Source organism: Quercus lobata, chromosome 7 (assembly GCF_001633185.2).
Source record: "Quercus lobata isolate SW786 chromosome 7, ValleyOak3.0 Primary Assembly, whole genome shotgun sequence".
NCBI classification, from domain to species: domain Eukaryota; kingdom Viridiplantae; phylum Streptophyta; class Magnoliopsida; order Fagales; family Fagaceae; genus Quercus; species Quercus lobata.
Window position 1 is genome coordinate 32178586 of NC_044910.1, and position 12583 is coordinate 32191168.

Here is a 12583-nt window from a genome sequence, read left to right on the forward strand (position 1 = left end):
AGGGAAAGGGAAAACCCCCCATCAAAATCTTTTTTTCAAAATTATATTATGAATTTTTAAGGCTGATAGGTGATAACCCCCCTACCTCGTATTCAACTTTGTGCAAGTGGTGCATTCTTGAAGGATCCTTATTAGAAATAAAAAATAACACCTTTATTTTCTCCCGTAAGTCCCAACTTGCCAGCAAAATTCAAAGCCAACTCTCCAATTGAAAAAAGATCTGAAACGATTATTTTAGGGACCAGCCACTTAACGAGGCAGATAGTGGGTGGTCCAAGGTCCATTTCATGATAATGCTTTTGGAATGTGATCAAATCATCAAAGCCCCATGAAACATTCTCTTGTCTTGAAATGCGAAGATTGGTGCAAGTGAGATTGTAGTTTTGCTTGGCACTAAGTATATATTCGAATTTGGAACAATTGGAGCTTAATTTCAAGCTCTAGCTTACTGACTTTCCATTAGCAATTTTCCAATCATGACTGCAGGCCCATTGCACATACATGATAAGAACAAAATAGCAACAAGCAATAGCATATTGACTGAAAATTGCATCATAGAGGATGGGGGGACCTTAATGCTCCATTGATTGCTCAAAGTGTAGAACAAAAAATTTGATAAGAATCTTACCACCGTTGAAGATAGAAAAAAATTAATCCAAATGCACACATAAGATGTATGGATCCGTAAATTCTAAGATCCAATTCTAGGCGTGAATTCTACGCACATATTTCTTTTCATTCCAAACCAACTATTATTTTATGTAAAAGAGATGATGCATATATTTAATACATGAAATACCCTACTTTCTAAATTTTCTACCACCCAACAAAAAACACGTACCAACCTTGTTAGGATTTATTATTTAATGTAACGGACTAAACAGTTACTTAGGGCATTCTTATCAAACATGTTAAAAAATATAGCATTTAGCATCTTAAAACCCAATTTTATAACATATAACACACCACTTTACAATACCATCTATATCAAAACTTCTATTTTTTTTACCATTTCATTTAAATAATGTTTCTTTATTATTTTTCAATAATTTTTTATTTCTCCTCTCTCTCCTCTATTTCTCCTCAATGGGCCCCATTGAATAAAAAAATAATATACGGTTTACAATTGATGAAGAGTGCAGTCTCAAATATGAGATTGCACTGTTCATCAATTGCAAAAATTATACCATTTAAAACATTTGATGGAGCAAGCTTTTGGGTTAAAAATGCTAAAAAAATAAGATTTTTAGCATTTGAAAGGTTTGATAAGAATGCTCTAAGAGCCCCTCTCTATAGGTGTAGTCACCGCAAATATGTGAGATCCATTCATTCGAGAAAAACGTTAGGCAACTACCGTTACACAAGACACCACATTTCATGTTAAACCTTGTACGGATACCACTTGGTCGCTGTACCTTTTGAGAACCCCTTGAAGTTTGGCAAGCATAAAGCTAGATAGGGACAAAGCTTTAGTTTAACGCACCACCCTGTTTATAAAATACAACAAAACGGACCACTGTTTAACCTACCATTAGCCCATAGTATAGTAATGGTAAATAAACCAATACAAACAGTAGTGAGGGGCACAAGCACTGGTGGCAATTCCACATTCAAAATCTGATACCACCAAATTAGCTTTAATAAACTCATAAAAAAGACTAATGCACTAAATATCTCAACAAAGTCCTTAAAATAACATATACATATTTGATCCTAGCTTATCTCCTACCCTACATAATTAAACACTCCGAGAAAAAAGAACCACCTCATAACGCTAATAATAATAAATCTTCAACATGTTGACCCTAAAATATTTAACAGAGATCTTTGCCCAATTGTCAAAATCTAATTAACTTGCTTCGTTTACAACTATGACAACACTACCTTGGCTCCTAGACCCAGTTGTAACCGGTTCTGGCTGTGCTGCTTGATTTGCACCTGAAGAAGTAGCAGTAGTAATTGTTGTTTTGTGCTCAGCCTCAAGCAATGAATGCCGACAATTTGGGCAGGATGAGTGTGACAAAAGCCATGTGTCTATGCACCTAACATGGAACCCGTGATTACATTTTGGCAAGATTCGAACTTTCTCACCATCTTCGAATTCCCCGAGGCAAATGGGACATTCTGTACCTTTAAAAACATTATTACTACTATTCAAATCGGACCCATAAACCGCAATGGGAATCTGACGCAAATCACGCTTCTTGAGCCCTGTAGCAGCTAATCTTGCAGCGGTTTGTTCAGGGGTTTCCAACGCAAACCTTCGACTACAACGCAAGGCACACCGCACGATTGAGTTGAGCCCGAGTGCACAAATCAGTGCACACAACAAAGCTGCTAATATGATCACCATGTTGGTGTCAAAATTGGCCTCGTTAATGTAGTTATTAGAATCACGAACCTTGAACCCATAATTTTCCGGTGGCAAACTCACCTGTGTCCCCAAAAGGTGGCGATGCATGTTTTACTATGAAAACAAATGGATAAAATATGAAAAAGGGTCTTGTAGAATTGTGCCAATAACACCTACAGGACTAGTTTTTTTCTTTGATGGGGTTGTGTTTTTTTGGTTAAGTAAAAAGAGAGAGAGAGAGAGAGGGACTGAGTGAAGTTGTTGAAGAGGATTCTAGATTTGTTTTCTTGGGTTCATAGGTGTTGTTTCTTTTGAGTTACAGTAATGTTGTGAAGATTCCAGATGGAAATTGACATAGAAGGAGCATCTTTATTCTTTCCTTGTGTCAGCAATAAGGCAAGAGACTTGGTATTATTGTCTTTGTGGATGACTGTTATCCAAATTGGGGACCGTTTGCTCTGCAAGAATCCCGGTTCTTAATCAGAAATGGTCCTCTATACACTTATTATAGCAAAAGATGATTAAGAATATAGGAATAGAAAAAAAAAAGTACTTTTACCCTTACCTTAAACTTGTTATGGCTATAAAATTCTTCGTCGTCGCCGGTGGCGCCTAAATCGATCAGAATTCTTTTTTTGAAGAGTTATCTGCATATTTGAAGGATGCCCTTTTGGAATTTGAGTGGAAGACTAATATATACACAAATGATTGTGGCCTGTAGTCAAGGCTTAGGAGATGCACATGAGAGCAAGATACCATGTCAAAAAAGCAAGATATAATTGGGGTAGCTTTGCCTACCTAATTATGGTTAATTACTAAAAGTGAAGCTTATATTATAATTAATGCGACTACTTGCAGTTGTACCAAATCTAATCATAATCCCTAAGTTGTACAGTTGTTACATGGCTAAGCAAGATTTCATATTTGCTTGGATTTACCAATATTATGTAGATATTTAGATGCAAATTAAAGCATAGTGGAAGTTTTGCTGCCACAATCTTATTTGGAAATACCTTGCTTTTGACATCATGCTAGGTAGATCTATATCATAGTTAAGAAAAAGGAATATATCTTTATCAACCACAAAAAAATCTCCCTAACTTTTTCTCCATTGCACTGGCTACAGATCAAAACTTGAGGTCACGCAGTGTAAACTTACTGTTATCCATTTTGTTTGTATGGGAGGGAGGCGTGGTCTGTCATTCTATAAAAGTGACTTTTTTTTTTTTTTTTTTTGAGAAACTATAAAAGTGACTTTTACTTACTCTATTCACATATATCCCCTTAGTTGGGTTCAAAGACATAAATAATCTTATCTAATAAGATTTTCTCTTTTTGTTCCGAAATTGAGAGAATCTATTTACGGAAAAAGATTGAAAAGATTGAATGTTTCACTAATCTAAAAGGGTAAATTACTTCACATAATTTAACAGACTAAATTATAAATTTCATTATTTAACTTTAATTTGTTTTCAAATAATTTTTTTAAGTTTTATTTTATTTTTCATTTCAAACATTTCATTTTGAAATGTTTACAATTCCTTTTTTTTTTTTTTTTTTTTTGAAATTGAAAGAATCCATTTTACTGTAAAGATCAAGTGTTTCATGAATTATATTGCTCCCCAAAATAGCCTAAATTTCAAATGATACATTTTTACGTTAACATGTTTCCAATCAATCTTTTAAGTACTATTTCTTTTTTGTTTTAATCTTTTAACATCCATTAATTTCTAACATAGTTCTTTCGAATAATCTACACCATTAAGGGTGTATTTGGATACCGTTTATTTTGCTGAAACTGAAAAATTATTGTTGAAAGTACTGCAGATAAAAGTAAAAATTAGTTGAAATAGTACAGTAGGCCTCATGAATAACACCAAAAAGTACAGTGGGGCCATAAATAGTAACAAAAATAAGCTGAATAGTGAAATTATTTTCAATTTTTATCCTAACCCAAACACACACTAAGTTTGTTTGGATACCGCTAATTGCAAAAAACTGAAAACTGAAAATATTGTAACAAAATAATTTTTAAATGTGTGAATAGTGTCATAAGACCCAATTTTAAAGAAAAATTTGTTGAAATCCGTGCTTGCAAGTCCCATAAACAGTGTATGAGACTCACAGAAAAAACGCAGACGCACGTTTTGTTGCTTTTCATCGCAATCCAAACCCAACCTAAGTCTATCAAAATGATGTTGTTTTGGAAAGTGAAAAGTACAGGTTAGATTGATTGGACGGAACTAAACAAATGGAGTAAATTGAAATCAAATTAAAGTTAAAAGAATTAAAATGTAAAACGTAAAACTTAAAAGATGAAAATAAGTCAAAAGTAAAGGTGTGTAATTTTATAATATAACTTTTAAATTATCTATCTACCCACATGATTAGTGACGAGATTAAGAAGATGAATTTGCTCGCAGGTCTCGTAAACAGTGTATGAGACTCACAAAAAAACGTAAACGCGCATTTTGTTGTTTTTTATCCTAATCCAAACCCAACCTAAGTCTACCAAAATGTTGTTGTTTTGGAAAGTGAAAAGTACAGGTTAGATTGATTGGACGGAACTAAACAAATTGAGTAAATTGAAATCAAATTAAAGTTAAAGAATTAAAATGTAAAACGTAAAATTTAAAAGATACTTATAAAAAAAAAAAAAATTTAAAAGATGAAAATAAGTCAAAAGTTAAGGCGTGTAATTTTATAATATAACATTTAAATTATCTACCAACCCACATGATTAGTGACAGATTAAGAAGATGAATTTGACAAGCAATAATAACGTACATCAGAGAAGCTAAACACTGTATTTTGGTCGTAGTACCTGTTGTTTGTTTTAGGCCCACAAGGCACTAACTCCATGTTATATATGTAAAGGAGAGATGGTGACAATGGCTAATCCGAGGCCAGAGGATTGAACCGTGACAAAAGGGGTGACACGTTGATGGATCTAATCATGTTGGCATTACGTATTTACGTGTTTACACTTAGCTTGTGACTTGTGTCACTAGCAATGGCCCTCAAAAAAGATATGTGCTCCATTAATGGCTATGGTGGGTTTAGATTCTTTTGGACTCAACCCCTAACCTCATTTTTATATGAATTATGAAGCTATATCAGACAAAACAAAGAAACTGTTGGTAGTTGAAACAATCCTAGGACATGTTGGGTTTTAAGAGCTTAAACTATGTGAATCGCCTCAGCAACCACAACCAAACCAGTGAGCTTTGTGTTTAGGTCTGGCTTGGTTTTCTTTTAGATCAAATCAGATAAGCTAACAAGGAAACTAGGGTCATTGGGTCAAGTTCTTGGATCACCTTATATAAAGTCACAGCTAACAGAAGTGTAGTAAAGTGTTTAAAATAGTGAGCCATATGAGTCATTTGTGGGATTTATCCTATATGTATGTATTAAAGAGTTCAAACCTACTATTTGTTTATAAACCTACTAACTACTAATAGTCATGGATAGTCCGATCTAACATATTCAATATTTTTTGAATGAGTTTTAAGTGAAAAAATGAAACTTGCAGTAGCAAATTATCTAAATGGTCATATTTTTAATGGACCAGTCGGTTTTAGATCACAAAAAGATCATGGAATGAGTTAATTAAAGGTAATTTGCATGTTATTTTATATGCATGACTTCATAAAATGGAAGATTTTTTTGATTGGTATTAATTAAATGAGTTTCATTCTTAGTGTTTTACTTTATGTTCCACTAACTTTAGTACGCCATTTGTTTGAATTTTTTATTTTCAATTTAACTTTGATTATTTTATAAGAAAAAATAAGATACATGTTAGATTATAATTGGTAGAACACAAAGTGAAATAGAAGAATTTTATTTGTATATTCTTATAATATATGGTATATATGAGTACAATAAATAATAAATGTTAGACTGCATTTAATATAAATAATAAATGTTAGGCTGCATTTAATGATGATAGCTTCTCAATACGGCTCAACTGTTGTAGAACTTTTTGAAAGAAATTAACTAGCATGCATTATGCATTTGACTAATGCTTTTATCATAATCTTAACATTCGTTAGTGATCTCAAGCTTTAAATATATCAAGAAAACGGAAGAATATCTTGCACAACAAGAGAAAAGCAATTTACGTTTGAATGGACCACTTATTGGTACTATAGACATTTTTTCTATCAAAATTAGCATAAATGCATAACCATGAAGAAGATACATTCAACTTGAATAGCTTACATTTTATATCAACACTGACTTTCTGTAGTTTAGTGTCATTATTTTCCTACGTTAATTAAGTTTGTTCCATTGTGTGAGGAGAAAATATTATCTTATGTTAATTAACCTATATATAATATAACATAATTCGAGAGAATGTTAAAACTAGATCTCCACAATTTGGGATCTCCTAGATTAAAAGGACGAAAAGTATATGTACGGGGTATGGCCTCAGGCCCATTGGGCCTTGGCCTGAACATTCTCAAGGACCAAAACTGAGCCCAAGCCTTATGGTAAGTCCATGTCGTTATGGGTGTATGATAGACAAGCCCGTGTCTGTTCCATTATGACTTGCTCGGGAGTGCGTTTGCTCGGAACGGTCCACGTCCCCGGCAGCTCGGTATTGCCTTGGGAAGTATCGCTGCTGGGCGATCTTTTGGAGGCAGATATCAGTTCCAAATTTCTAATGCCATTACCATTGCTTTCAATGGGGCATATTCCTTGTTAGGAATAATCATATTGGACCCCACACACATGAGTGAGACCAAAATGTAATTATGAAACCCCTACCAACCTACTATTTGTTTATAAACCTACTAACTACTAATAGTCATGGATAGTCCGATCTAACATATTTAATATTTTTTGAATGAGTTTTAAGTGAAAAAATGAAACTTGCAGTAGCAAATTATCTAAATGGTCATATTTTTAATGGACCAGTCGGTTTTAGATCACAAAAAGATCATGGAATGAGTTAATTAAAGGTAATTTGCATGTTATTTTATATGCATGACTTCATAAAATGGAAGATTTTTTTGATTGGTGGTGGGCAATTCAGAGAGAGAGAGAGAGAGAGAGGAGGAGGAACTCAAAGAGGAAGGAAAGGGAATTCGTGGGAGCTAAGGGGTGTCATTGGGTCACTTGGCAAGGAACCACCCTTAGTAGGAAACACTAAATCCACTATACAAGTAAATTGTAAACCCAATTCTAAGCCCGTTCTATTAAATAGAATCTGGGTACGCACAGTTTAAAATTAAAAATCCAGTTGGGATCAAAATCATTGACGGTAGGCTTCAAGAGTCCTCATATAATATGTATAGCCTAATAATCGATCTATTACCAAATTTTACATAAACCCAATAAGGACATGCCCACCTAAGCTAGAAGAAACTTGCACAATTTTTCGGTCAAGATGAACAAAATTCCAAATTAAATATACATTCTTATGATCATAGAGTGATGGAAGCATTGATTTGAAATCTAAGCGAAAGCAATGCCCTCCTAAAATTTGGTGAAATTATCATGTGCATCCAATATATTACGCCATCCTTTCATATAAAGATGAATTTCATCCATGGATCCTATATGTAAGGGAACAATATTACATCAAATGTAAGGACTAATTTCTTATAAATCTTATAATCCCATATACCCATTTGTATACATGAAATGATTCGAAAGATAATTAAAGACTAGGCACGGTTGTTCTGTTTTATTTATTATTATTATTATTATTATTATTTTTTTAATCTCTCGATTCATCCCTATGGTTGGAATATGATTTATCATTTATTTGGTTGTTGAGAAAATGAACAAAAAAAAAAAAAAAAAAAAATTCTATGTAATTTGTTTATGTAGGTAATTTAGCCCGGCTACATTGGAAAAAAGGTTGCATTCTAAATTTATTTTTTATTTTTTGGAATCAACATTCTATAATTGTGATTCTTATTTCTGATATTCTTTTTCCTAGCTAGGATCATGTTGGTAGTTATTAATTTGTATTTGCACTGCCTTGAGCTAGCTAGCATTGTAATTATTCAATCTTCAGTATCTAGTAATGCGTTTATTGAAGCCAACAGAAAAAAAAAACATGGAGTTGTGGTTGTAATTGTTTGTCTTTTTAATTCTGAAACCTGAAAGCCGCCAAGGTATTTAATTATTGTGTCTCAACTTTGAACCCCCATATAGTACCTTTGTGAATGTATGAACCTGCTGTTATAGTGTTATATATACTGCTAGTTTTCTTTCTTCTGGATGTAACTATGTCTAATATTTCATATGCAAGGTGATTTGGAAGCTCCAATCAACTTCTGGGTGGTTAGAAAATAATCGATGAATAAATGTTAAGGACCTACTACAACACTATTCAAAGTTCAACCTATGTTCTAGTTTTTCTTTAAAGTTTTATGCTGAAGTACTCATGAAACTAGTTACAGTATAGTGTCTTGAGATCGATTTGTTGTCTATTCTTTTGAAGTTTACAAGATTGATTTGTTTCTTTCTCATGTTTTTGGATGCTAAAATTATTAATGCCTTGGTATTTAGTCTCAATTTATATAAATCTACAATATATTCCTCTGGCTTGCATGGAGTTTTCAAAAACTTGCGGCTCCCACTGGCTTAAGCCAATTAAGCTTGCTATGATTGAGGATCGATGATGACTAATTCTGGAAGAGTAAATATATAGCTTAATTCATGTAGGCGAAATCACATGCACAGTGAAATTCATTGGCGGTTGTAAATCCAGAAATGAATCATTATGGCCTGTTAATTAGATTAGCTATATATGTGATCTCTTGGAAGCAAATAGTTTAATCTCATGAAGATTTCAAACACTGTTTGTACTTTTTACTCAAAAAATAAAAACCACGTCAGCATGGCTTTTGTAGGTGACAAGTGGAACAACCTCAAAAGAGTGTTTATCACCCATGGAACTGGATAAAGCCAAAACAGTTTTGTGAAATTTAAAGATTATAAAAGGAAGATAGATAGGAAGAAGAAGAACAAAAGGTGGATGGAGAAAAGGAACATTCAACGTTTATACTTTATTATCCTTAATTTAGTTTATCCTTAGCATTAGGACCAGCGTTGCAGTTTGTTTGATCCTTGCACTTAACAGATCAAGCTGGATCTCTTCTCGATCGAGTTTGTATTGTTGGAACCAATTTAATGCAAGTAAATTTCATTCTTGCGAGTGTGAATTTTCTTACTTGTTAATTTATTGTATTCCAAAATCCTCTTGATTGAGGCAAATATGAACCCACAAAAACAAATTTATTATTAACTTGTTGACGTAACGCTCTATTATGTTGTTCTTCTCAATGCTCCGCCCCCTCACATAATAACAATATACTAATTAAATTAATTCACGATGTAATTGAATGATGGCATGCCTGTATATTAGTAACACTAGACTAGAGCGTAGTCCATAAATCACCTGACATGTTTTGCTGATGTAAACTACTATTCAGTGATTCAGTCATTGGTATTTTGAAGCATGCACCCACTTGGTCATCCACATAGATTGTGCTTGCAATTGAGCATATCTAGCGTAAGAGATCGAATCAAATGCAATTCTTACGGATCTTGGATAAAGTGGGGGTGGATCTTTAGATAGATATATAGAACTGACATTAAATACACCCACCAACTTCAACTCCTCGCTAAGCCAAGCATATAGAAGCTAAAAGCAAGACTGACTAAGGCATTATAACTTGATGACATAGAAATAGTAGAAAAAGACATTATAAACAGTACAAAACACAGTCCAGTAGAGCAACAGGAGGACTAGCTAGAGCACCCATTTATTCTCACGCTACTAGATCCTGCATAGGCAAACTACTCTTCCTTGATCATCCTCACTTCACGCTGCAACATGGTTAAAAGCAAGAGAAATGGAAAAAAGTTAGATGCATTCGATTAGGTAAGATGTAATTGATCATAGAGCCCATGCGCAAAAAGTATCTTATGAATCAATCCTCTCATATATTGATATATACATGGAATCCAAACATATGGATCTGCATGTATTTTAGGGTAATGGCCTAATGGGGTACATGCTTGTTATATAAGCTATCTTCTTCTCATGCCTGCATCACAATGCTCTTAATTTCGAGAAAAATGAATGAATCCATTTAATGGTTTAAATTAATTTTCAAGATTATGAAAATATATGTAGTCTGATATCATTTAAAATTTCATTTAATTAACTAAAGAATAGTATCTAATTTAGAGGAAGTAACTATATTTACATTTAGATTTGATAGCTACTAAATCCAACTATGAAATAGTCTCTTTCTATTTTAAAGCAAATAAATAACTTTAAAATGGCGTTGTGTCATACCTACCTTTCTGCATGAAATAGAAAATGAAGATAATCTATTAATTTTAAGGTTAAGATTTTATTTATTGGATTTGTCATGTCATTCAAAATTTTAAATGACGTGACACTCGATATACTATTAAATTTGAACCATAATTAAATCCATAAGTATATGAATGTACCAAGTACAAACACACAAAAGGGAGGGAGGGAGAAAGAGATATAGAGTCATACTTGCTGCAGTCAGTAGAGGGGCTGATCTTGTAAGGAATGTTAACTCCGCATTTGTTAGGAAGTCCAGCTGCAAGACCAAGATTGAAAGCAGTGTATGGAACCCCACTCACAGCTTGCTTTAGACACTTGCAAACGCTTTGGCGGTCTGCTGTGGTCTGAGCCAAGCTGTAGAGAGACTTGATTCCACTGCAGCATTCAGCTGGTACAGTGCCACCATTGGCTACATAAGAAATGCATGGGGTTAAGTACCTCACCACTTGGCCACATTGTATTTCTGCTTCGGCCATTGGTGCACTACTTACCACAATGCACGCAAACACAAAGCATGCCAGCTTAGACACAACAGAGCTAGCCATAATACCCAATTGGAACAAAGAACAATATACCTATTAAACTTCCAAAGTGTTTAGCCACTTACTGATGAGTCTGAGAGCTTCTAGGTTGGTGCTTATATATATAAAGTGTGCATAGCATAGTGTTGTAGTAATTAGTATGTGTTTCATAGGTAGTTGGGCTTATTTAATGTGTTTTTTTTTTTTTTTTTGAGCATTTATTTAATGTGTTTTGTTGGGATGTAGTTGAGCATGTTAATTGCTACTATTATAAAAGTAGGAAAAAATGGGTCCCTTAGGAAAGGAAGCAAAGAGCTTTTAGATCAACCCAGAAGTAGAAATTAGTGAACTGCTACTCTGCTAGTCTGCTACCATGTGAGAACTGCACCAAAATTTACTCCCATCAGGGGACAAATTTAAGAACAGGAGGTGACTGGTGAGCAAGTTTCAGACGCAATTTCTTAATCATCAATATATGGACTAGGGACTAAATCATAGAAGCTTTAAATAAGGCACAACCAATTTTTATATTTGAAATAAGGCCGGTTATATCGGTTGATTATGTTTAATTGGAGTTCAACACAAAAGGGAAAAAATGACAAGATTTTCACTTAAATTCAATTACGTAACTCATTGGACAATGAGACATAGTTGGTATTAATTAAAATTTTTAAGTTACTACATATATAGAACGGGTCATGTTAACGGATGTCTTAAAGTCAATTGTTAATAATTCAATTTAGGAAAAATTTGACTTTTATGAGACATATAAAAAACTATCCAAATAATTAAATTACTTTTTTATTTTTCCATAAAATTTTTCTAAAATAAATATATCTACTCTTAGAATATTCGTTAACTTTTCCTGTACTGAATTATAACTAAATTTTGTTCAAAATAAATATATTTACATATATTTTGTTCAAAATAAATATATTTACATATATTTTGTTCACGAACCATTTCACAATGGAAGGAAATTGTGTTCTTCTTCATATAATCTACTCTCATGCATGCATCCTCCGTTATGATGTGAAAGGAACAAGTTAAAAGTAAAGAAAAACAGAAAAGAGGAAGGTATGCTTATTGTTTAGCTATCTAATATTAATATGGGAAGTTTGCACTTCGCTTTTGGACATAAATGGGGTGAAGGGGTAAAGGGTTTTCACAAAAAAATCATATTATTATATTATTATATATAATAAAAGTTGGGTTTAGACACCGTGGTTGTGCCAAATGGCTGCACCAAATTGCAGAAATTTTAATAAATTTTTAGATTTTAAGAATAGATATATACATATTTTTTGGATAAATATGACAAATCAAATAATGAAAGAACTTTCTCAAAAAAAAAAAAAA

At 33.1% G+C, this 12583-nt stretch overlaps 2 protein-coding genes across 2 annotated transcripts; both read right to left on the bottom strand.

Moving 5' to 3' along the window:
• Positions 1–1579: 1579 nt before the first annotated feature.
• On the bottom strand, positions 1580–3364 carry LOC115952334 (RING-H2 finger protein ATL74-like). The gene is made up of 2 exons (XM_031069492.1): positions 2919–3364; positions 1580–2811 (listed from the first exon to the last, which is right to left on the bottom strand). The coding sequence occupies exon 2, from the start codon at positions 2459–2461 to the stop codon at positions 1850–1852; it is 612 nt and encodes a 203-aa protein (XP_030925352.1). The 5' UTR covers positions 2462–2811; positions 2919–3364; the 3' UTR covers positions 1580–1849.
• Positions 3365–9902: 6538 nt separating this feature from the next.
• Positions 9903–11361, bottom strand: LOC115953424 (non-specific lipid-transfer protein 3-like). Its single transcript, XM_031071063.1, has 2 exons — positions 10893–11361; positions 9903–10204 (listed from the first exon to the last, which is right to left on the bottom strand). Exons 1-2 carry the CDS (start codon positions 11246–11248, stop codon positions 10195–10197), a joined length of 366 nt encoding a protein of 121 aa, XP_030926923.1. The 5' UTR covers positions 11249–11361; the 3' UTR covers positions 9903–10194.
• Positions 11362–12583: the final 1222 nt, after the last annotated feature.

Excerpts from the sequence above, each read along its gene's own strand:
- LOC115952334 (XM_031069492.1), bottom strand. The coding sequence starts at position 2,461 with ATGCATCGCCACCTTTTGGGGACACAGGTGAGTTTGCCACCGGAAAAT.
- LOC115953424 (XM_031071063.1), bottom strand. The coding sequence starts at position 11,248 with ATGGCTAGCTCTGTTGTGTCTAAGCTGGCATGCTTTGTGTTTGCGTGC.